This window comes from Oreochromis aureus, linkage group 13 (genome assembly GCF_013358895.1).
Source record: "Oreochromis aureus strain Israel breed Guangdong linkage group 13, ZZ_aureus, whole genome shotgun sequence".
NCBI classification, from domain to species: Eukaryota; Metazoa; Chordata; class Actinopteri; order Cichliformes; family Cichlidae; genus Oreochromis; species Oreochromis aureus.
This window is the reverse complement of record NC_052954.1, coordinates 10,851,421-10,877,227: the sequence shown is the minus strand read 5'-3', so window position 1 is coordinate 10,877,227 and position 25,807 is coordinate 10,851,421. Positions and strand designations below refer to the sequence as shown.

Here is a 25,807-nt window from a genome sequence, read left to right as displayed (position 1 = left end):
TTTGCAAAATTGACATTTTTTGGCTGAGTATGAGCAAACAGTTCAGGCAGGTGGATAATAGGAGCTTGTTTCCACAGGCTTTTATGCTGTCTTGGATTTCTGTCAGGTGACCTTGCTCTCAGGCACAGCATCCAGCTGTTCCTGCTATAGGCTGTGATCAGATGGCCTGACTGACCGAGAGCTGAATAAAAAGCAAAACATGGCATCGGGGTTATTATATCAAATCTGCTGTTTGATTTATTATGATGGGTCTGATCCATTTAGTGGGTAAAACAGCAACGTTTTTGTTTTTTGTTTTTTCTGAAGAAGCTGACTGTACAGCAGATCTCTCCCCTCCAGACTCTATATGACAGAGCCTTGTATAGCAAGATGGCTTTGAACTCCCCCCCATTACTGATGTGGGCTACTGTATCTGCTGGTGGAGATCGATGAAGCTAAGAGCCCACTGCTTGAAAAGTGCCCCTGTGGAACATAGATGTGATTAGCACACTTAAGCTCCTGCAAACAGCCAATCACCATTCCTGAGAATTAACTACATCCTACATCCTATGGTTGTATATGCCAGCCATCTGCATGCTGTTTAGATAAACATGAGGTTACTAATATGTGGATAAATCAGGCACAAACAAGACCTTTTTCATCAATATGTCACATCAAGTCATCTGACATTACATGTTTTACAGTATAAAACAATATACATGATTATTCCTTTGTGTAACAATCTTTCTTGGCAATAAATCCTATACCGCTGGAAAGCCTGTTTATTTCTCCTTAAATGCTTCCAATTTATAATAAATATGCATTTGTGGGTTGAGCAGCAGAGTCGAGTATGTGGGTTCCGCCTATGTAAAATTTGCCAAATCTCTTGTCAGTGCCAAACAGCTTATTCTCCTTTTGACTCTTGCACATGCAAGCTTGGACCCTGGTAGAGCGGTCAGTTGTTGTCTGCTCCAAACAGGCCACATTTGACAGATCTGGTTAGGGCTCGCATCATAGGGTGACTTCAAGCTGGTGTTCTGCAAAGCTAAGAGCCCTAGTTCCAAATGGAAGGCCAAGTTCTGTATGATGGTGATGACGAGATTCTGCAACCAGTGGACAATACCAATACCATATTTCTAGAGAACTCTATCCTCCAAGATAACAATGCACATCCCGCAAAGCGGGGTTTATAAGAGACTATGACCAGAATTTGGGAGTGGAGAAGATGAAGTGGCCACTGACCACTTGTTTGATCAGCATAGGCGTGCTGTTCGTGCCAGAGTGACCAACACAACCACACTGGCTGACTTGTGACAAAAGAATAAGACACCATCCCACAGGACTGTGTGACCAGCACGAGGAGGAGATGCCAGGCTGTTGTGGCTCTGCATGGTTCTTCAACATGCTGCAGAGGGCTCTGTTTGTTAGATGAATAAATTGTTAAATGGCAAGTTTGTCTTGTTTCTTCAGACTTCAATCATCCAATCCAATAAACGATACCAAACAAGAGTCAATGGCAGAAATCTGTTTGGCAAATATTTCATGGGTGCTGCCCACATACTTTGATGCTCAACACACAAATGCATTTGTCTTACAAATGTGGCACCATTTAAGGACAACTAAATAGAATTATTGCCATGAAGTCCAATCACAACAAAGAAATAATCGACCAACCACAAATGTCTTTACTTTGTAACAAGTTTGTATCAAATCACGTGACATGCCATGTCTTGGTATGGTTAGTTATCATAATATGATTGCGTTCTTTTTCTTTACTTTGTAAAGAATCTGCATATATGTTTCAATATCTTGAGGCCTATCAGAATATATTTCCACAGATTTTTTTGCCATATTTTAAGTGTTATCTAATTTTTCAGAAAACTATTTGCAGCTATTTTGCTTTCAGCAAAGTCACTTTTCAAGCAAAAAGCTAAAAATTTCCAGTTTCTCAGTTGTGAGAATTTGTTACTTTTCCATATGTCTTATGACACAATATATAGAGAGTAATTTTTAACAGTATTTTTTAAAATGTAATCTGCAAACTGTAACAGCTGCTTTAGATGCAGTTCCCTATTGTGTGTAATTTAAACTAATGACCACTCTCCTTCGAGATTTATGTTCAAGATGTCAATATGAAGTGTCTAATGGTCTGCCCGGTTCATGTTTTGGACCTCTAGTGGTATCATTATCAATATTTCACTGTATACAGGAAAGAACTAAAGCACGTTTGGTGATTGATTTTCATCCAAGAGCAAAAAGGAAGTTTAAAATCATCACAAATTACTACACTTTCTCCTGCCAGTGTCCCTTTATGATCACGGGCCTCTCCTTCAGTGGTCCAGAGAGTATAAGCTATTATTGTGCTCTCAGCCTTGAAGTCGCCCACCCCCCACCCCTGTTATCAGCACAAGGCCATCGGCTTTTACCTCAGTAGTAGCAATGCCCTTCCATTAGTCACCCCACCTTATAAAACACCCTCGCGGGCGTGCTGCTCTCTCTGGGCTTTTGAGTCTCATTGTATTTCCTGTCCTTTTTTTGCTTTTGTCTAGAATCTCTTAACTCAATTTTTATTTATTTTTCATAAAACCATTATCCTGGTCAGTCGTACCTATGAGCTGCTCTGTGTGCATCTGCTATTAATGGCCATTGAGCAGTTCAGCCAGAGCAAATGGGGCTTAAGTGCATTGTTCAAGGTCACATTGTGGTGGTATTTGAGAGATGAGCATATCAAATTTCTCCACCGACCGTACATTATTGGAAAAATCAAGTAAAAAAAAGAAATGAACTAGCAGCTATGCTATTTAGCATAATCACTTTTTTGTGCTGGATATTTGCTGTCAGTTCTTTGCTACTTTACAACATGTTGGACTATTGAGCTTTGATATGTGGGGCTATGATGTTTTCAACTACACCCAGGGTGTCGTATAGGCTGGCATGTTGGATTTTATATGTGGTTTCCTGCTTTGTAGTGCCTTAAATTGTGTTGAAAATATGCCTAATATGTTTTTTCCTAAAGAATTTTTCAGTTGGGTGTAATTAAATGTCTAATTACACCCACCAAGCGAATTAAATGATCAGTTTAGTTAGTATGTTAGCAGGATTTGTGAAATAGTTACGGATGTATTTAACTGTAGAAAGGTTTTTGGCCACCCCTCATTTCTTCATATTTTGCTTCTAAGGAGCCAGACTGTCCTGTCACTTTTTTAAAGTGGTCTTGAGTAATAGTTCTCCAGACTTTCTCAGGAAACCAATGTCCAAAGAAAGTTTTTCTTTAGACACTGAGTGTGTTTTCACTCAGTTTTTAACTCAGTACCTGAACATTTTCAGACAAATGTGGGGGTTTTTTTGTTTGTTTTTTATTAAACCTCTTAAAACTTCAATTCAATTCATTTCAGTTCAGTTTTGTCTGTGAAGGTTCTCAGTCATCCAGGTCATCGTAGTCTAAGGAGCTTGGAAAGAAAAGCATCTGGACTTCTTTAGGTTGCTTGAAGACCACCTCTCATCTTCAGTTCTAAGGGGGGAAACTCCCACTGGGTTTAAATCTGGGACTCTCCACCATTTGACCCTTAGAACTGAAGAAGCTTCTCGGATGAGAGGTGAAACGTCTTCAAGCAACCTAAAGAAGTCCAGATGCTTTTCTTTCCAAGCTCCTTAGACTCAGTTCAGTTTTATGTATATAGTGCCAAATCACAACAACAGTCACCTCAAGATGCTTTGTATTGACCCTAGAATATAAAGCAGTTATTAACACTGACCTGTGAATCATCCAGGCATAAAAAATGCACTTAACTTACGGCGACGATTCAGTGTTGTTTCTACACATAACAGAAAACTTGCTGAATCTATGAAAAATGCTACAGCGAATGATATTAGCTGAAAAAAAGCATTGTATCCATAAAAAAAATTGAGGAAGCTGGACAAATGGAGCATAAAAGAAGAAATGGTAAGCCTAAAAAGCTATCTACAACCGATGAATATCTGGAAGTATCAGAAAAATCCAGCAAAGAGCTGACACAGGACCAGAGACATACATCTGGCCCTTCAGCTGATCAATCTGCTGCCTCAACAGAAATGATCTCAGTTGAATTGTCACTGCCAAAAAGCCATTATAAAGGAAGGGAAACAGGGAGAAAAGCGTGAGGTGTGCCAAATATGCAAAAGCTGCACTGGAAATTAGTGGCAACGGGTCAAATTTGAACATTTTTGGTTCAAATCATTGTTACATCATATGTACAGATGTTGGGAGTGAGTTACAGCAATGAGTCTCTAATACACAGTGGAGGTTATATCATGTTTGGGGCTACATTCCAGCCAATGGTGTCGGGGATTTTGTCAAAATTCGATGGAATTATGAAAGAAGAAAAATAACATTTTGATTTGATCCACCATACCATCTGGAAACTGTCTGATTGATCATAAACAAAGTGCCAGTGAAGTAAAAGCGCACCTGGATAGAAACACAGTGGAACACTATCAGTCATGGACTGGCCTCCAGTCAAGTAATCCTGAAGATTACTTAAATAAATTAGAAGAATGCTTTCCTAAAAAAAGTATTCTTTGCCTTCAGTAAACATGTAGCAATAATTTTGAGTAAAATGCAACTGAAATCAAAATCAAAGCTTTTTTATTTAAATAAATAAATCAAATAAAATTCATCATTGAGGAAAATGTGCCTGGTATAAACCAATCAAGTAAATTTAATTTGATCAGATTCCATTAAATATAACATTTACAGTCTACTTATGTACCCAAATTATTTTTGTAGCGTTAGAGAGTTCAGGCTGTGTTGAAGAACAAAGAGGTTCATATTTCAAGCTCTTTAAAATTGTACCAATTCTTTGTTTTTCTCATTTACTGTATTTCCATATATGCGTACACATGTTTCAATAAATCACCGCACTTATTTCCCATTTTCCTAGCAAAGTATAATGAAGTGAGTGGTGGCTTAGGACTTTTCCACAGAAATTAGGCATGGTGTTAAGGGAAGTTTCTCCCCTGCCTGAGGTAATGTTTTTGTTCTTTCATCACCATCACTGTGAAGAAATGCCGTCCTGTTTTCCAAAGAATTTTTGTAACTTACAAACTCAGTTCTGCGTTTTATTACATGCTGTTTATGTGCACTAATGAAAGTCACAAGAATTTTGTGGGCCTGAAAAATTATAGGTAACTTAATTTGTCCTGAAAGTAATTTCATTATGCAGGACTTCAAGTTACTATGAATAAAGAAAGTGTGCCTCATAAACCTTAGTACATTTGTGATTTTCCTCCACTTCCTGCTTTGCCCCGCCCTTTCCTTGACCAGTTTGCACATCCTCCACAGCGTACCTGTCTCAGTGCAGTGTTATCTTGATGATCAGTGGTGGATGAAAAAGGAGGCACGGCTCCGTTCTGCAGTAACCCAATCTGATGCCTCCTTCTCATCCGACCACCGGAGAGGGCTGCTCATGCTGCAACGGCACGACCCTCTGCCTCAGCACTTTTCTCTCTCCCAGTGTGTTTGTGTGTTTATGTACTGTACGTGCGAATTCCGAGGGTCGGCATGCGCGCGCATGCATGTGTCCTGGCAAAAGCCTGAATAATTGATGAGCAGTGGAAGGAGTGAAAGCACTGCCGGACGGGACGGTGTGTGTGGGAGTGTGTAGAGATGGGGGAGAGGAATACAGTGAGGCAGCAGCCTGGCTACGATGGGCTCTGCAACTACGCCCAAAAAATCACCTCCTGCTTCGGACTAGATGGTAAGAGAGGGGGGGTGTTTGTCTTGTGTTGATAAGGATGGAGAAACAGCAGAGGCTGTGCGAATGTGTGTGATGCATTTTATGTGCTCTACTGATTTTCAGCTGCGCAGGGACAGCAGTCTTGTTTTTCTAAGCGTGTTGAGTTGCGAGTGTGTGGGTAGTTGTGGCAAAGATACCACAGACTGGATGACGATTGGAGGGCAGTGCCACATTGCAGCAGAGTACTATGTCCTCAGCTACTCTCAGGTACATGTGTCCTCGTGTGTGGGTGTAAGACTGTACGTGTTCTTTCACTGTCACACTTTTTATTTTGCCTGTAATGAAAGTCTAACTGTCTGCATGAAGGTGTGGTTGCAAGCAGACTCCAGAGGAAGTAAAAATTAGATAAGTACCTGATGGTAATAGCACTATACGCAGCCAGTCTACCTCCAGATATCCTGTCTGTGCACCCTCTCAGACAAAGAGGAAATTCATTAAATTTGAAGTGCAGGCCAAGCCGGGCATCTCCAGACTAAAAGGATACTTTGTGCTTTGTCACTGTCTGCTATGCTTTTCATCAACTGTGCGCTACTCTGGTTTAATTCTTTCGTGACACGTGTGATTTACTCTTATCTGCTTGATGGAATTAAGATGTCAGGAGGGAGTTTTCTGTTTTATTGCACTTAGTTGATATTATGTTGAAATATGTTTGATGACTACGCAGCAATTTCCTAGCAACTCTGTGTCAACAAAACTATCATATTTTCAGTTGGTTTAAAGCATTAGTGGGTTATTGTCAGTGGATTTTACCTCATGAAAAACTTAGATTTCCAAGGAATGTGAATGGATTCGTGGCTCGAGGAAATGAGCCAAGAATGAAAAGACATTGTGCAAGTCTTTGCAGAAGCAAATTTAACTCAAACCCAGAACATGTGTTCTTACTGCGTTGTAACTTAGCAAAATCCTATTGATGTACTTGTCAATTTCAATGCTAATGGAGGGATAACTTGTCTGCATTTCAAGTTTAACACTAATGTATTCACAGTGTCTTTAGATATTATTGATCCTGCTGAATTTGTGCGTTCTTGCCTGCTGGAACGACCTTGCTGGTTGTTGACCTTGTAAGGGACTGGCAGACTCCCAAGGCAATCCAACCTTGAAAGAATGCTTTGGGTCAGTGTAATGCTCTACAATGATCCATTTGTTCTTTCTGTGTGTGAACCTAACTTAATGTAAAGTAGATTAAAAAAAGGATCTTGTTATTTAGCAGCGTAATTGAACTTAAAACGTAAAGACAAATCAAACCCCACCCAGAAGATAATCGTGGCTCGACGTCAGCCTTAAGCAGCTTAAGGCACCAAGCTGGTTGGGCTGAAGACACTCATAATGTAAGCTTGTCTCCTTACGTCTTACTCTGCTCCACCTAAAGCAGAGTGTTGGTCTTACCTGCTGCCTGCATGCCCGCCTCAAGATGGGCACCTGAAGCGATGGATGGAGGGACCCTAACCAAAGGCGGTTCATCGGCTCTTGAAACCGGGCCAAGATTTAATGATGCGCTCTTTTGAATTTACCCTTCAAGCTTCCTTTGTTTCGCTTTTGTGCCTCTATGAGCACCCCTCACCCCCGATGTCCAAGGCTGAAAGCATTTCAGAGCGAGTCTGAGTCCAACACTGGCTGACGTCTACCTGCAGTGCTTCGCCCTTCTCTGTGGGACGGTTGAAGGAGAGCAGGGCACCATGCCTACTGTGCCCAACCTCAACAGCCTGAGCAAACTGTGCAGCTCCAGCCGCAGCCAAAGCGTCAACCGCGTCCGAGTAAAACGCAAGAGCTCGGTAAAACGTATGTCCATCATCGAGGATGGACATGTGGCAGAAGTCCTGTACCTGATTCCTAAACAGTACATGGAGCAGCTCCCGTACCTCAACCCTAATGACTATTATCTAAGCGAGAGGCTGAACGATGTCGCTACAGGTAGGACAGGTTAAAGCATATGGATCAGCGTTTATTAACTCAGCTTCTGTTATAGGCTTTCATCCTAGATGTGGCTGAATTGTCCAAATAATAAAAACTAACTGTAGTGATATTACCTTACCTCAGTGCGAGCAATAAAACATTCACAATAAGATGCAAAAAATAGTTTAAGTAGACTGTGCATCTACTCTAAGACACTTTTAACTGAAGTTACATTGGAGTTCATAATTTTTCTTCCTGTTAGCAGCCCTTTTTTTAGCAGTTGTTTTATACAACAAAAGGCTCTTATTTTAGCCCTCTATTGCAGTCTGGCTGCTCTGTTTGTGAGTAGGTGTCTTGAAGTGAATTGATTAGTTGTTGCTCAGAGATCACTTTGTTCTAATTGGATGACAGCGTGTGACTACACCTCCTGTGGATTTCCACATCTGACCTGTGTTTCTGTCTGCGAGCCTCCCGTGCATGAGTTATGCAATGATTATACCCCGACACTGAAAAAGTCTCACGGAAAACGTCAGAAAATTCATCACCCTCCTCTCTATACTTATATAATTCAAAGCCATATGCGAGGGCAATTCTGCTGAATTTTGCCAAGCCAACGGTACAGCAGTACATGAGGAAGTGACATGGTGGCTTACATCAGGATTAGAACATGGGCATTAATACAGATTGAGATTTCCAGACCTTATGCATTCTCTGACTGCATGCCAGGCAAAGTAGTAAAAAACATCATTGCTTGGCGCTGAGTTGTCCTTAAAATAAATACTTGCAAACCACATGGCAGCAAGTTCCTTCTAATGTTGGTGTCTAAAAGTGATTTTGAGCTTCCAGCTTGGTTTCTGAAAAGTGACCCCAGATAAAAGTTCACAAAAGTTAGCTGTCAGCTAAGATCAATCAGAGACAGTGACATTCAATAAGTGCTTATATTCAGTAATATATATGCATTTTTTTTGGGAGACTATGATTTTCATGAGACTAGATGTTTGTAAAAAGCACTCAGAAATGAACGAATAGTCCTTTTATTCAGCCATAACCTCTCCCGAAGCCTATTGTTGCCTATGATTGCTGAACCCGACACAAGCTCTGTGTTCCCACACCATAAACCCTCCTGCATTATTCCACTTGATGATTGTTTGTTTGAATGTGAGTGGCACTAAGCCTGCTCTCCAAGTGCTGTTATCCAGGGGTCAACAAATATTTCATCGATTCCTCAAAGAAACATGAAAACAAGTTAAGCCCCGTGTGGGTTGTGGGTAAAAAACAAAAAAGGGGGAAAAAAAAGTGGTTTTTATGTTTTGGTAAATTGTTAAAACATTTCACAAAAAATGCCAATGATGTTGTTTGTAGGAAAAATAAAGCTTCGTGTGTTCAGAGTGGCTACGTAACAGTAATGTTAATGTGGAATGGGTGAAATACGCTTTAAAGAAGTGCGCCAGGTTGCACAGGGTTGGTGTTCAAAAGGTTCTCAGTGTTTTGTAACCTGTTTTAAAATAGAAGCAAGCCGGTGAAGTGCCTGTCATTATCCAGCCAGAGAGAGTTAATTAAGTCTGTCTGTGCTCCAAAAGAGTTTAAGAGTGCATCCTAGTTATTTGTCTTCTCTGTCAAGTTTATAAAATCTAGAAATCATCATTCAGTCCACAGAGTGTTTTTCATGCATTTATGTGTATGTGCGTGTGTGTGTGTGCAATGTGTGTCTCTGGTGTCTTGCAACCATAATTATAAAGCCGGAGATAACTGTGCAGCCTGTCCTCACTCTTTTTTACTCCACGTGTGACTTTTTTTTGCAACATAATCACTTTTGCCAGTTTGGCTGTGGTCTGAACCCATAAGACAAATTACTATGAAATGATCGTGTCAGATGATAACAGCACTTAACCAGCTAATTTACAGGCTACGTTATTAATTGACAGTCAGACATGGATCATCCATAGGTGTGCCAAATACAGCAGAAACCTTTCATCCATGGATAATAGGCTTTGCTCCTCAGGAATTGCTCCTGGCAAGCCTATTGTACCATGATTGTCCTGCAGCTCCTACAGAGATTATTAAAAGAGTCAAGATGATAATAGGTCGACTACAGCAGGAGCAGTAACAGGATGTCTTTGTGCTGCATTTAGCAGTTAATAGGTGGACTGTAAACCTCGTAGTGTTCTTTTAGTTTTTACTGGATTTTATTTTTGTTTTAATTATCATACACTTATAACATATTTCCCTGTCTTTACAATAAAAAAGGGTGGAGTGCTCGGAGCAACGTCCGCTAACTATTTATACCATTTGCCTCCCTGGCATGTCGCCCATTTGTTTGATGAGGAGAAAACGCCCCTGTGGAAACTGTGGTACGATGATTGGTTTCCAGAAGGTGGCACAGTTTACACTGCAGTGGGCGAATGCATTCTGCATGCATAATAAGCTGCCTGCATTAGGAATTACAGTGGCAGTGCTGATGAAAAGCTGTTCCTCGCACATAGCCATAGGGATACGGATTGATCAGTAACCAGATTTGGTCCCTAATTTCTGCTGAGTTACTTTTGAAGTTATAATCTTTCCACGCTGTTGTTTCTAAAAACACTGACTGGCACCTTGGGCATCAGTAGAACTTTTTAAATTCTCCGTAGAGCGAATAAGAAACTTTATTAATGCATTACACCCTAGTTTGTCAGCTCTGAATGAAATAGTATTCCAAAATAATTCCATATATTTGATACAGTTTCTTTTTAGTTTACTAAAACACTGCCATATTCCAAGCAGCAAAATAAAACAGGCAACAAAACGTGTCACTTCAGTTACATAACACATGTGCATGCATTTTTTTTCTTGTTTTTGCATGTTGTCGCATCTCTAGCAGATGGGAGTCTTGTTTATTTTGCAGCATTTTTTTATTTTTTTATCACAGAGGTGCCACTTCATTCATAGAGTCATTTTTTTCATATGGTTACTTAAGCGGCAGATGATATAAGAGCTGGTATGTTCATCTAGCTAGAACATGCTCTCCTGTGCTCTGTGTAATTGGATTCCAGGGGACTGGAGCGCCGAAGATATTAATACAGCGCTCGTGTTCGCGATCACAGGAAGTTTAACCTTCAACCTTAGATGTCCCGTCTTGGTCTTTGCATTGCTGCCTTCATGATCACTGAGATTTTTAGCAGTTAAGGCTCTCACTCTAATTAAGGCTGGCTTTACTGGTCCAAAAACATACTTCCAAAGAAGTCAGCCTTTTACTTAGTTGCTTTTAAAGCTGTTGTGGTCTGCTTTTTTTAATACATCTGTCAAATACTGAAGGTTTTCAGTGAACCACTCTTTTAGCACAGCAGGCTAATTGCCTCGCTTAAAAAAGTCATTGATCACCACCTGCTGCCCTGTTGTACTGAAACACAGTCTTTGCTGAAGTGTCTGTTGTACAGCACAGTGATAAGGGGGTGCTTTTTCAGAATAATTCAATGTTGAACTTCTTACTTGTGGAATAGATTTATTTGCGTTTCAGGGTATTGATAAATCGCAGTACACCACCCACTTTGGAATGGAGGACAGTTAGAAATAAGGTTTTGCATCTGGAAAAAAAGAAGAAAAAATCTGTGTCATTACATGTGAGCAGGTGTGGGGATTTTTTTGGGGGGGGTCACTGTTTTGGTCACACAGAGGCATCAGCAGCCACCTGGTTGCTGCAATGAGGAGGCGGCTGACACAACAGAGAGGCTGAGAGAGGGAGCAATAGGGGAAGAGGAGGGAGGAGGACGTATGGAGGGGGGGAAAGGAGGAGGAGAGGGATGGGAGGAAAACAGGCAGTCGGGAGGCAAACCCCACGCTGTAGCTGTTTTTGAGAGGAGCGCTAAGCAGCGCCCACACCTCTCTCTCTCTCTCTCCCTCTCTCTGGTGCTTTGGCTTTCTTTTTTGTGCTCCAGTCTTGACTAAAAAAAGGGAACTAGCAGCTCGGGTGTTTCTGGTGATTGATCCTCAGAGCCTTTTCTGGTGCAGATATACCTGGATTCCAATGGTCATGGTCAAAGAAAAAGGTATTCCAGCGGTCATGACTGTGTGTGTATGTGTGTGTGTGGTTGTCATGAGTGTGTTATTACAGGATTTGTTTTGCCTGTCGTGCTGTTGACTGTCTGCAGTCCGTATAGACGTGCAGTATGTCCATTTGGCTTTAAACTCCTGTGTCTGGCTGAATTCGATTTGACTGGACTAAATTTCTGATTTCCGATTTGATTATTTTTAGAGATTTAGACATATGATGTGGTAACATGGGGGTGGTTTTCTCTATGTGGGTGTGTGTTGCTTGGAAGAAGTATGACTAACAGCTCAGTCTAAATGTGCATCTCTAGCACATCAACATGTTCCCTCAGAGAAGCAGACTTGAACATGCTACGCCCTTGTCGATATTCTCTAGCTGCTGCTGCTGCTGCTGCCTGGGTTGGAGTCTGCTTAATTTGGCTGCATCAGGCTTTATGTAAATGTACAGCATCTGGCTTGTCATATAGGAGCTTGTCACTTAAAACCTTCAGGGTCATAGTTCTGGGATTAAACAGTTCATCTTTATAAAGAGGCTAAATAGCGAGGTAACGTAGAGAGGAAAAGTGGAGCACTAGTGTAGGGAGGCACACTGCGCAGAGCTGTGGACCTGCACTCTGTCTCTCCCTCCCTCTCTCTCTCTCTCTCTCTCTGTCTGCAGCCGTTGCCATGGTGACCATCTAAAAGGTACACTCCATTGTTGTCAGCTGTGGCCCCATTCATAGTGTCCTGAAAGAAAGAAAAAGTTGATTGTTTCCACCTATAACCGAGGTCGCTCGGCTGTGTGGGCAGAACGAAGCGAAGTCAGGGGTTGTTGTTTAGAGATATTAACATTCCCTGCAATTTGCCGGGGCATGCGCTCGTGAGGTTGACCGTTGTCAGCATGACTCAAGGCGAGCAGCAGCGAAGACAGCTTTCTAGAGTAAAGAAAATCTCCTGTTTAAAAATATTTAGAGGAGCGGTGAAAGCTCTGCCAAGGAGCAGATGATTAACTGAACTCAAACTGGAGTAGCTTTTGTACCGGGAATGAGTCTGTAACTTTCAAACGCAGTGTATATCCATCACACTTCATCACTATACTAGACAAAACAAGGTGTTATACTTTAAACCTAATGGACTGGATGTTAAGATCATAGTAATAAGTCACTGAGGCATGTCTCCAGTTTTTCGTGTGCAGTGCATGCTTGTGTAACCAAACATAGTTCATCATAATTCTGTCTTTTTTCTGAAAATATTTCTACCACCAAAACAAAACATGTGCAAAGACTTTTTCCTTTTTTTGGTCAGATGTGAATATGCATCTGACAGCACATTGGTGGCTGGAGGCGGTGTCCAGCTCTGGAGCTGTTTCCCTTCATGTGGATTTGACTGGGCCACGAGTAAAACGGTTCTCACCACCAAGTCCCCGTGCTGGCAGAACATCCGTAACCTCTGGCTGCCACGTTTTCATCTCCCTTCTGAAAGTTTTTCCATAGACTTAACTCACTACCTTCCTGTTCCATTGTGGGCTTTGTCAGTGACAGAAAGCTTGTCCAGGGTCCTCTAGCTTTTCATTCCTCTTAAGAGGAAGCTATCGGAATGTTTTTGCAACCCAAGCTTTCATCGTGTATTCTCCCGGGATCTCATAAGACAACCTGTCTGACGCCAGGTGGGCTCGGTACCATCAGGACGCACAGCTGAGCCAATACTGAATTACACTGTATGCTCAGAAAGATGAATCACAATCAAGGGTTTGCAGTGTTAGCGTTTTGTCTGCTTGCAGGCGGCTGCCCTATTTTCAAAGCCAAAAATACCCTTGAAATAGTTTGTAATTTATTGGGTCCATGTGTACCTTAGATAGTCTGAGCTTGAGTTACACGTGCCTGAGATTTGTGTACATTTATAGGCCGAGCTGATTCTTTTACCCTCATCCTCATGCTTCCTGTGCCAAATTGCGTCGGAAGCCCGGCTGACTGTAGCCATCATCACATGTACGTCACCTGGCTCGTGAAACGCCAACTCGCACCACTCTTTCTTACACAGTGTGAAGATTTTCTCTTGACATGAAAGTCTAATGTCATGTGCCTTTGTGGCTGCCTCTAGTGATTTTGCAGAGTGCTGCTTCTGCTGCAGACAACTGCAGTGGTGCCTCATCTTTGAAGCTTGCCAGTGTCTAGCCCCTGAAAGAGGAGCTAAACCCTTTCGCAGGCATGAGTGCAGCACACGCTCTCACAGACACACGCTGTTTGTACAGCTGGCACACAAGACTAGAATATACAGATGAGATAAGTGGTCAGCCAGGAAGAGACGGCTGCTGACCTAAAATATACACACTGAAACAACACGAGTGATGTGGGTGTGAGTGACATGAAAGAATGCAGAGTGTAGTCATATATTCTGCCAGTCAACAAACATCCTCCCTGCTGCCAGGCATCAATCAGTGTGATTATCCCAGGAAACAGGACAGGAGTGCGGGGCCTTCGTGGGCTGTCATTGAGAGGCAAAGACCCAAAGTCATCATCAGATTCACAATCACGAGGGGCTTTGAAGTTTATAAAGCCTCCATTGTCTCCTTCTTGATAAGCAACTGTGCTCCGAGTCTCTCTCTATTTTTATTGTGTACCTGCTCAACAACAAATGATCTGCAATGAACTGCACTGTGGCGTTCAACCACAGAGTGCAGATCATTATTTCAAGCTCAGGTCCCTGAGGATTAGTTATTAAAGGTTTAAGGAGGGGGTCTGGTGGAGGCCGATAGGACTCCCCCCCCCCCCGCTGCAATTTGTGCCCCGCGTTTGAAGTGCTTTGTCTGGGGTGCTGATGGTGGGGCAGAGGGGTGTGGAGGTGCTGGATACCACCATACATATTCATGGAGGGGAGGGTTAAGAGCTCCTTGTTATGTCTGAGCGATAAAGAGCCCCACATGCCCTTCCCCCAAACAGGCACACGTCCCACCGCACATTGGTATATTTTGTGCCTTTGATGTTAATCTTGGGTCATACCCCCCCCCCAGAATATTCCATCCAAAACGGGTTGTACCCGAGGGCACTGTGTGTGTGTTTTTGTTGCCTATGAAGATCTGGGGACTCAAGTACTGGCATGGGCACAAGGAGTGGAAATGACTGCCTTTGCCCCCCCCATTGGTGTGTCCCTCTGAGTGTATGATACTCTACAAACGCACACACTTTCCCTTATGGCTGCTGTTTCTCTCTACTGGAAACTCTTGTGTCTGCGAGTCTTACAGTAACAAAGGGAGAGGGAGCAACTGAATATTCTATTAGATCTTTTCATCTCACTCTCTCATCTATTGTTTAATTCAATTCCCCCTCTCCCAGCGCACTTCCAAAGTTCTACTATGGTTTTGCATACCTCAGGGTCTATGAAGGCAGGAAATGAAGGCAACAAAGTCTGAAGCTTCTTCAGCAAATCCTACGCTCTCTGTCAACAGCCCTGCTCCATTATTATTAGCCAGTGAGGCCAAGGCATGTGTTACAGAAAAACATCTGTCCTCGGGGGATTCATGAGGACCTTTCTCACTTCCCTCCTGAGTATAATCTTCAGGCTTTATTATTGCCAACGCAGCTAGACTTAGCTTAAATGGGCTGGGGTGGGGGTTGAATATAGAGAGAGCAGCCCCCTTTTCTCTGGGCCTGGCTTTGGGATGCTCTGCTGGTTATTGTTCCCTCACTACTGTGTGTGTGTGTGTGTGTGTGTGCATGTGTTCATTGTGTGTTTAGGCTAATATCAGTCACTTCATCCTCTGGTGATGAGGCAGGACAGCTCACCCTGTCAGCACAACCAACACATCCAGCCCAGAATGAGGAATGTGATCAGCAGTCGGAAAAATTGTACTACTATATATTTTACAGTAAGTTGCTCTGTGCTGAGGTTGCTTCATGTACTGCATACTTACTTATTTATAGCATTATATAATATATATTCTGGCAAACCGAGCAGCATCTTGCTGCTGTCACATGAACCGCTAAAGACTCAATAATGGATCTGTTAAAATGCCAAGATACTGAAGTAAAAGTGCTTGAACTCATGCTTTTATAGACTTGGAGTTATGAATGTATACAGGACTGCTAAATGTTTGAAAGAAGCCCCTCAGTAAGGCGCTTTATGTCCGGACAAATCCTGTAAATGAGCCAATCTGTAGCATTTCATATAATTTAGCAGCCTTTTTTGTGCAGGGTTCTTCAGTTTGATGAAATGCCATGTAGAGTACCCGTCTCTGCTTCATTTTTTCCTAACCCCCTCTGTGCAGCCACTGCTCAGGCAAAGGCAGTACTTTACAGAGCGGGGCAGAGGCGGGGCAAAGTTGGAAAAACACAGCGCTTATGGATTCCCATCCAAACCTCAGCGTTTAGATCCTCTGTGCATGGGATTCAAACATCTGTCTTGGATTTCTGTCAACCTGTTATGACGTTAGCAGTGTTGACTTTTCCGTGCCGGGCTGTCTCCCACTGACAACGCAACACTATGAAACGTTAAAAATAGAAACTGGCATCAAATCAAAATATCTACTTTAAAGCTGCTCTGTTGAATATTTTTATCACCACGCTGGTTCAATGACTGTGTAATGTGAAGGGTCTAACTTGTATTAACATATTCAAAGAATTATCACCATCCGTAATCCTTTTAATCAATAAGTACAGCCCCAAATGCCAAGGTATAATAGTTTAAGAGCCACGTGTGTCGTTTCCCTTAGGAGAACAAACAGGAACTTAAAGCAAATCTAATATTGCACCTTTTTGTCAGCCTTGATGTATAAAAAAACATAAGTCAAAATTCAATGATGTACTGCAGTTGCATTTATAAAGTGGTATTCACAGTCTAAGCCACAGTCATAGCCACATTTTTGCCATGCAGTCATTCAAGACTATTCCATACTCTTTAAGCAAGACTCACAAATTAGCCTAGCGGTCATGCTAACTGGTGAGGTCAGTGTTATCCACTGCACCATTTTACCCTCCATTACACCAACAATAAAAGGCAGCAATACACAGATTAACCTGAAGTAGTACAGACACTTTTTGCTGAAGTGGCTTTTTGTTGGAGTTTGATTGAGAGTTCAGAACATTTTAGTGTAGGTCTAGTAGACAGGCTACAGGCTAGCTTGCTAATGTAGCTTGACTTTGGAGAGGTAGGTGCTCTCAGGTAGGGATTCTCAGTAACTCCAAAGTTAACTTCTTTCCACTTTGGGTGGTCTTAGCCAGCTTGCTAGTGCTAGCAGTGATTTAAGTCATTATAAAGTGTGTGAAATATTGGCTTTGTTTGAAGGCACCTTTAATATAGCTGGGATAGGGATTGAAAAAAAAAAGAAGTAATTAATTTGTTACAATTTAACTACTTGGCCTTTATCCAGAAAATGCTAAGGTAGTCAAGTACGTTAATTGTTGAATATTAACTTGGACGATGTTTGTATGACATTTCTGTGTTTACAGCTCGTTGTACCTTTCTTAAGTTATTAATGAATCAAGTTTTAAAGGTTAAGCCCTTCTTAAATCACATGACATCTTGCTGATTTACTATTTTGTTTTGTAGCAACATTATGAAAGTTGTTTTGATTGCTAAAAAGAAAGACAGTAACCTGCTGTGCTGGCACAGTCAGCAACCTCATGTACCAGCACTTTGCAGAACACATTTTCTTATCTTCGTTTTTGACACACATTGCACATGTGAGGCTTCCGGCAGCTAAGGTCATGTGTCAAATAAACAAAAGATGGGCCTTGGAATGTAGCAATCCCAAACACTGGAAGTGCTAATGGGGGTGTTTGGAGATGCAACAATGTTAAATGTTTTTTTATTTTGTTCATTTGACATTTGACTTAGGTATTTAAGTTATTTTTGATTTGATTACCGTTAAGTTAAAGTATTAAACTAGCTGTTGGTTTTGTGTCATTGTAGTTACTTCATTTGTCAGTTTTTGTACAAGTTGGCCTGATCAGCTAGCATTTAGACCATCGTTAGAAATATACAATTATATATACAATTTCCTCCTCATTTGATTTATACTACTAAAACTTGTCCGTTTCCTTTATGAGCACAGTGTTATTACTACTGGTACGAGTAAATGCGACCAAAAAATAGAAAGAAAAGGAAATGGAATTGGCCTTTAAGTTGTTCCAGCATGTTCCTGAGGCTGACTTGTTGGATTGGATATTTTTCATGAGGGCGGTTACCCAGATGGCCTCTGTTTTTCCATCGAGGTGCAATGTCACATACAGAGCTGCTGGGACTCCGCTTACTCTTACAGTAGTCTGGTTCGCCCAGAAATTAGTCATTGTCCTGCTGAGTGTAATCAGAAACACCAAGGAGAAAGATCCTCCCCTCATAGTCCACCTTTTTTTCTGTTATCTCACAACTACTCTGTAGCTTTGTGTTTCAAAATGTAAATAGAATAATGTTATGTTGTTGTAATTCCTTTTAGGAGTTGCCACAATAAAGGTTTAGTCAAGTTTAAATCAAAAATTGCTGAAATGCCTTTTAAAAAAATTGGACTTCTCTTTCTGCCATCTTTCAACATTAGTAAGCCAATATAAATGTAAATAATAAGATGTAAGGTAGGGCAAGTCACCAGAAGTCCAGAGTAATCTCTTTCTTTGGTAGACCATCGATTGTTCGTGATACTATTTCAGTATTCCCTATTTTGGCGGTGTCTTATTTTAGCCTTGCAGACTAATGATCTACTGCAGAGCAAAAAGAGGAAAGAGCCTTCCATGTCTGTTCTCACTGTGACTCTGCATATTTGTGTGGGTATGTCTTTGTTTGAAAAAGAGACAGAAAGAAGAAATAAAAGAAGGAAAAGCAAAAGCCTCCTTGTCAGTTAAAGCTCCCGACTGTCAAATAATCTGCTGGTTTCAAACAGCTGATAAGCTGTGTGCAGTGCGGCACTGCAGCGGTATTTACGTTCCGTGCAGTAGTGGCAGATTAACGTCTGTCTTTAAGAGGGATGCCCAAAGTGTTAAGTGAGGAATGCCACATGCTGATACATCGTGGATCTAAAAATAATGCCGGTGCTGCTTGCCAATAATAGCCTAGCCTTATATAATTCTAACGATGGTCAAAATACCTCACACCAAGAACGTGATGTCTAAATGTGTTTGTACATTAAGATCTGAGGCTGAAAAACAAGTATGTTATAGCCATGTTAGGCTGTGGTTGCACTACTTTAGTTCAGACTGAAACATCTCAATCTGTTTCTCAGTTTGTTCCATTGCTTTGAATGTTGGTATAGACATTCATGCCCTTAAAGATGAGCTTCACTGAGTTTGGTTATCCTCGGATACCATCCCAATTTTCACGTCCACAGAACCAACTTCTTTTTGATAGACTGGCGCTTTACTTGGTCTAGACATTCATGGTTCCCATAGGAATTACCTATGATTGCCCTGACTTGCGTCGCCTCAATGTGTTTTATATTGTAAGCTAAAGACTTGGCAACAGTGAGAAGGAAAAACTGCCTTTTAACAGGAAGACTCTCAGGCAGAACCAGGCTCTGGGAAAGGCAGCCATCTGCCACAAATGGAGGTGAGGAGACAGGAAACTATGGAAGAGAGCCATAGATTAATAATAACTATTAAATGGAGTGACATGAAGTCTAGTTCCAACAGTCTTTTTTCAATTAATTTTTAATTTTTTTTATATAGTTTAATCATTTGGTAAAACTTCAATTTGAATATTTGGTGTATACTGCATAAGACCTTCTTGTGTTTGTGATCGGTAGTAATTTATATTAATTACCACCAATGTATTTGAATACGTTAACAGCTAATAAATCTAAGCTCGCTAACATAGTGAGCAATGCACCTTCATAACATCAGCAATGCTGACAGTGTCATCTTGAGCGCAATAGTATGCTGACATAAACATTAAGCTCCAAGCGGCACTAAAGGACTCGTGTCCTTTATAAAGTGGCTCCACTCCTATCATTCTCGCTTTCCCCTCATGCATGCACACTGTCAGTACATAATGGACATGTTTCTGCCTTTATAAAACTGTTATTTGCTGCCTACCATTGATTTCATTCATGGCTTTTACAGAATGAGTTACTCAGCCACAGCAAACGTGATGTCTCTTCTGTTTTATTGTAGGCTGGTTTTTACTTTGTGAGTCTAAGCGTGTACGTCTGTGTTTTCATTCAAAAACGTGGTCCTGAGGACATCTACTGGAGCAGGTGGTTTTGTGTCAGTGTTTATATGTCTGCCAGTTTGTCCAAAGATTTGCCAGTGCAAAAATGTCGCAAACAGGAAAGATGCTGTCAGCAGGCAGAGTTGTCTCAGAAGTCACTGGTTCTGCAGTTAGTGTGACCCCATTGCCGGATGGACTCTAGCTTTATTTGCGCTTACATGTCAAAAAGAGTCAAATGATTATTGGGACGATAAGCTAGCCAGAGACAGTAAATGGCCCGTAACTCTAAATTATGTTTTCCTTTGAGGATGAAAGTACATTAAACTCAATAGTGAAACTGTCTTTATCAATACCCTTTTAGTGCTCTATTTACCAAGCCTTGCTCCCCTCAGCATTTTGACTGTCCATCCTCAACTGATGGAGACAGACTATATTTAGACTGATGTTCTCCAGAGAGTCTCTCTGGCCAAGAACCCAAAGTTGCGCTGTCCTGCTCAATGTCATTCTTTTTCTTTTCTTTTTACGCTGACAGGCTCTGAGCACTTGTTCTTCAGCTCTGGTGTTTGTGAGATGTTGCAGATTCAGGTCCTTGTGCAGAGCATGCTAATGTTGACTAACTGTTGACTGTAAGAAATGTCACAAAAACCGTATTGACTGCCACGTCTAGCAATTCCCGTGGCTCATCAGCATTACAGCTCAGCAGTAATGTTGATATTGTGTCTGCTTTCTTTTGCAGTGGCTCATGCGCAGGACACACGCCACCACTCTGCAGAGAAGCCCCTAATTCAGTGCTACAAGTGTGGGCAGCCATGTAAGGGCGAGGTGCTCCGGGTGCAGAACAAGCACTTTCACCTCAAGTGCTTCACATGTAAAGGTACAGTATACAATCCAGTGCTCAAGAATTCTGTGCTCTTTATAATAATATAATTAAATAAAATTGTAAATACATTTTCAACATATTTTATTTGAAATTATAATCAAATTATATTTTCCTACAAATACTTAAATTAGGTACGCTAGAATATGGGGGTAACAAGTCGGGAAACAAAGAAATAGTAATACTATAAGTAAATTTAAGTAGTGTGTAAGTAATTTTAAGTATTGCATAACTTCAGGTATTTTACATGAGAAGGAAACACAAATTATGTTGTAAGTAATTTTGAGTACAGTGGAAGTATTTTGTACATAACTTCATAGTAATTTTGCAGAAAAACAAACAATACTTTCCTCTCTTAGATATTATCTTGCATTTTTACATGCTTATTTTTTTTACACCTTTGATGTTCATTATGATCTTTATTTTTCTCCTCAACCACACTTCAAACATAACCTTCAAAAGGATTGTATTTTTAAAAAGCTGGCTTGATGTGAATAATAAAGATGGAGATGTAAAAAAGTAAAGATGTAAAAATGAAAGATTAATCCACTCTCTAATGTGTCCCAAAAAGTATAATGTACTTAGGATGGAAAATAAGGAAATATTGTTTGTTAAAATTAAGCAGTTATGCATTAATTAAAATTGCTTACACACTACTTAAATTTATTTATTTATAGCATAGTTATTCCTGTGCCATATTATAAAGTGTGACCAAGAATTCCAGTAAAGAGGTAAACTGCTTTGGGGATTATATATGAATAAATATCTTTACTAGTATTTACTGCATGTGATTTCTCTCACCTTTATTCCACATCAGAAAGCCTTTAAAATTAATATACAGACCAGTTGTTAGTAAATAAGTCATGTGTTTACAATTTAAAAATGATCTTTCATACCACTAAGACTACACTGGAGAAGAAAAATGTGGGAGTTATGTGAAAATTGGCAGCCAAAGTGTGAAGTTTTAAAATTCTCTGCTAATTTGAACCTGTCACAATATAAGACATTAGCTGCCTTTCATTCAGTCTGTGCTACTTAATAAACTGGTTTGATTTTTTTTTCGTTATGGAGAATTTTCCTCGCTGTTTGTACTCAGGAAGCACGATAGTGCAAATAAACAGTTCTTTCTTCCTTGGCTGTCCCAGAATGCATCCTGTCCATACAAAGTTTGAACTATAGGACCAGTCAAGTCCCTTAATGCCACAATGTCCTTTCCGTGACCTTCCGACTGGACGGATGCATGGTGGCATGACTCGTCTTCACTTCTCAGACCTGCATTGTTCAATTAAAGTGCCATCCTGTCTACTATGACAAGAGACAGTGCAAATCCTTGTTCATTAAGCTTTATTACCGATAGGTTTCTAGCACTCCGGCGTGAGTACTATGTAGCCGCCCACAGCTGACCAACCCATCTCACTTCGGGCCAGCTCAGGTCTTGCCCCGCTAAAACCTTTGTAGTTAATCCAAGACTGGAGTGTTAAGAGTTAGCTTACTTTATCGAGAGCCTAGAATAACACAAGCAAACGGTGAGATTAGTACCTAATTCAGTCCTTTACATGTGCATGCCACAGGAGTGATAAAAGCATGATAAGGATAATGAGAAGGTTGCCAAAGTAGACACTAGTACAGCTTTAGTAGCCAAAAGACTCGGTGTCCTGGTCCTTGCTTTAATTGGATGTATGCTTTTATCAGTCTCCAACCTCACTAGTAGTAATCCTCAGGCTGACTGAGCTCTGACACTCAGAGATGCCTTTGCAGATGGATCCCAAATAGCCTCCTTTTGTACACTGTAATTTCATTAAATGCACAAAAGTTTTTGTTTCATTGCAGTTATTTTCATTTCAATTCAATTAGTCGACCTCACTGTTCTAAAAAGGCATTTTACATAATGGCATGTATCTTTTGAAAAGCCAGGGCAGCTGGACATCAAATCTCCACTGCTGGTTTTCCTATTGACTCACTTAGTTTACAAGCTAATCTCATCATGTATGAGTCTTAATGCAATTAAATCTGATTCACTCCCTCACCCGCTCCCATTCATCCCCAGGATTTAGCGTCCCTCATTGCATAAGAATGATTAGGTGCAGTTATCTCAAACATCAAAATATTTTCCCTCTTAGCTCTGGCGTTTCCGAAGGGCTATTAAATGCGCAGGCTCTGTCTTCGGTGCTAAAATGGTGAACTGCATGAATTGAGTGATTATTATGGAGGCTTGAAATATTCCGTACGGGCAAGCTGATGATGAAAATGTGCAACCTTCTCTCATTATGTTGCAATGACTGATGTTCTGTTTAATGTAAAGTGTAACATTTGGAATTCCTAAAACAAAATCTAATAATGTTCTTTAATAAGTGAATACTATGTTCTGAGTACTATATGAAAGACAAGTACTTACTTTAACTGATAGTTTTTATACACACAGATTTTTTATTACACACATATGGTCATTTAAGTCAGTTTTAATGCCAACACAAAGGTCAGCAATACAAATTCCGAGTAGTAAAACTATTTCATTTGTCACACAAACACCAAAACACCTCAGTTGTTTGTGAACTTCTACTTCTTACCTTGTCAGTTTTGAATGTTTGTGTAGATGACAAGGTTACATTTGAATAGAAGGAAGCTTGTTGTAGGCTATCAGTGTAGTACCAAACATTTTGAGCAAGTTATCTTCCAAAACAGATCAAAGTTATTTCCTGGGCTGGACAATTGCTGAATTGTTGTTGCATTGAACCTTTAAAATGAAAAAAGCCTTGCCAGAATAATGCTGACTGATAGACATGAACTCTAAATGCAACAATGTTTCAAAGGGAGAAGATTTTTTTTTAATAGCCTGACTGTGAACACTGCTGATGAGAGGATTTTTCGTTCTGCTTCCCATTGTATGTGTTTTTCAGTGATTTTCCAGTCATCGTCCATTTCACACACTCCAGGCTAGCAGTTCTTAAGAAAGCCACTGAGCCATGGACAAGTTGTGAGCCTTGATGGTTGAACGCCTTAAAGCATTAAATGACCTGGCTCACTGAGTGCCAATTTGTGTGTCTCCTATAGTATGTGGCTGTGACCTTGCCCAGGGGGGCTTCTTCATGAAAAATGGAGACTATCTGTGCACGCTGGACTACCAACGCATGCACGGTACCCGCTGCAATGGCTGTGGGGACTTTGTTGAGGGAGAAGTGGTTACTGCTCTGGGCAAGACCTACCACCCTGCCTGCTTCGTCTGCACCATCTGCAAGTAAGGCATTCAGCGCTTTCACCAGGTTGGCATGTGGACTGCAGAAAAAGTGTGATTGCATTGGAAAATAATAATGAGCACCAACAAGCAGCAATAAGTTCTTAAAATAAGCTCTAAAATATAAAAAAATGGGATGTGAAGTAGGAAAGATTGCTAATTGCAGTTGCATGATATTCTGAGTTGAAAATGTATCTTCTTTGAAATTTAAAGCAAATCTTCTCCTCTTTCTATTAAGTTTATATTTGGTTTGAGCAAAATCAACACAGGTGCTTCTCTTTAACGCTGCTCATGTCTTACTTTCTTCAATTCATGTGTGACTCTCCATTTTAGCTACAATTAAATTTTCCGTGGAATGATTGTCATGGACAAACAAAGTTCATGGCAGGAGTAATTCCAGTAGACAGTTTACAGTAGCATGCTGTGTGTCATGTCTACGTCATCTGACTAAATGAGCTCCCCAGGCTGACAGTGTTGACATACATCCGCATCATTGGGCCCTGTCATCTTCAGCACCGTCAAACAACCTGCAAGCCACAGCTAATAAACTCTTACACTTACCATGGGACCGCAGCTTTGTTGACTGGTTGTTGATGTCACCCCGCTTCCAGACGACCGTTTCCTGCCGGGGACAGGGTGACCTTTAATGGGAAGGACTGTCTCTGTCAGTACTGTGTCGAGCCCATGTCTCCAGGACCAAAGGACATCCTGGGCTCCAGCAGTGAGTAGCCATTGTCTGTTACACAAACAGAAAGGAATTAACCTTCACAATGATAGTTTGATAGACTTTGCACTTGAACCGAAAGTGAATTATTGGAACTGATTTGGTTTTAGAGAAACGAAAAGTCTGGAAAAACGTAGCCTCCACATCTGATTCATACGTGGCATTTAATGTAGCTGTTGACCAGTCAGTTTAGTGGTAATATTTTGGCTGTGAAGAATAATTTTCAGGTCCATATCAGTCATCTTGCCCACACATTATTAGCATTAGTTTAAAATCAGTTCAATTTGAAAATCTATAATAAATGTGGAGTTGTGCCTGTCCGTGGGTCATTCATTACGTACTCATAAACTTTGTACCCACAGACTTTATAGTCATTTCTATCCACATTGTAGTTTTAAAGTATTTCAGTTCTTAACTTGAGAAGTTACATGAACCAGTAATGACTTCTGTAAAAAGTGTTTCTCGGTTTATTTGGGATCTTAAACAGTTGTGAGCGATTGCCCAGAGACACACTGGAAAAGCTCTAAAGGCCAATGTAGTTAGCACAAGATAATCAGCAGCATGCTGGATGGCTTTGTTGTTACGTCTACAAAGCCACGTCACCACAAGTGCACACTTTAAGCTCCATATACAACTGTAGGGACTTGCAGGTGCTGCTGCAGCTTGGCTGTGAGGAAAGCTGCATGTTCAATAATTCGTTGTCTAAATGTGCTCGATGTTTAACTGTGTGATAGTCGGTGTTGCTAGAATCAGGCCAAGCAAGTTCAAGAGTAATGCTGAACCGCAGATCAAAAAGACTCAAAAGTAAAGAAAAACTGGTGTTCATCTTTGATTAAGCAAACAAAAATGAATAAATAAAAGAAAAAAAACTTTTAGAGAGAATTTGAAAGAGAATATTTGCACAGCTGTGCCTGGGATCAGCAGAGCCTGGGATCATGGGGAATATATAGTATATATAGGACTGTATAGTGTAATGAGTAGGGTCCGCTCTGGTCAAGCACTCTAACATTAAAATTCTTTTTAATGATTCTTTTTAATGAATCTAGAGATTTTCGATTTAAAGAACTGCTTGTACGTAACTGTTTCCGGCATTGAAGCCAAATAAACTAATAGTCTGATATTTTGCCTTCCACTGTATTTGATATGAAGTTATAGCTGTAAGTTAGTTAGTCAATAGTTTTCACTCTTTTGTT

The 25,807-nt window shown here is 40.8% G+C and overlaps 1 protein-coding gene across 11 annotated transcripts in view; it reads left to right on the top strand.

Moving 5' to 3' along the window:
* ablim1a (actin binding LIM protein 1a) overlaps positions 1–25,807 on the top strand; it is a 42,335-nt gene that overhangs the window by 992 nt on the left and 15,536 nt on the right. For 3 of the 11 annotated variants that reach the window (XM_039621719.1, XM_039621716.1, XM_039621715.1), the window contains 4 exons: positions 15,386–15,516; positions 20,518–20,655; positions 23,710–23,893; positions 24,502–24,611. In XM_039621719.1, the coding sequence (XP_039477653.1) occupies position 15,516; positions 20,518–20,655; positions 23,710–23,893; positions 24,502–24,611 (433 nt within the window). In that variant the 5' untranslated portion in view covers positions 15,386–15,515. Of the gene's footprint in view, positions 1–5,406; positions 5,715–5,941; positions 5,961–11,447; positions 11,672–15,385; positions 15,517–20,517; positions 20,656–23,709; positions 23,894–24,501; positions 24,612–25,807 lie in introns of those variants that run through there. The other 8 variants (XM_039621718.1, XM_031737607.2, XM_039621720.1 and 5 more) reach the window with 7 other exon arrangements.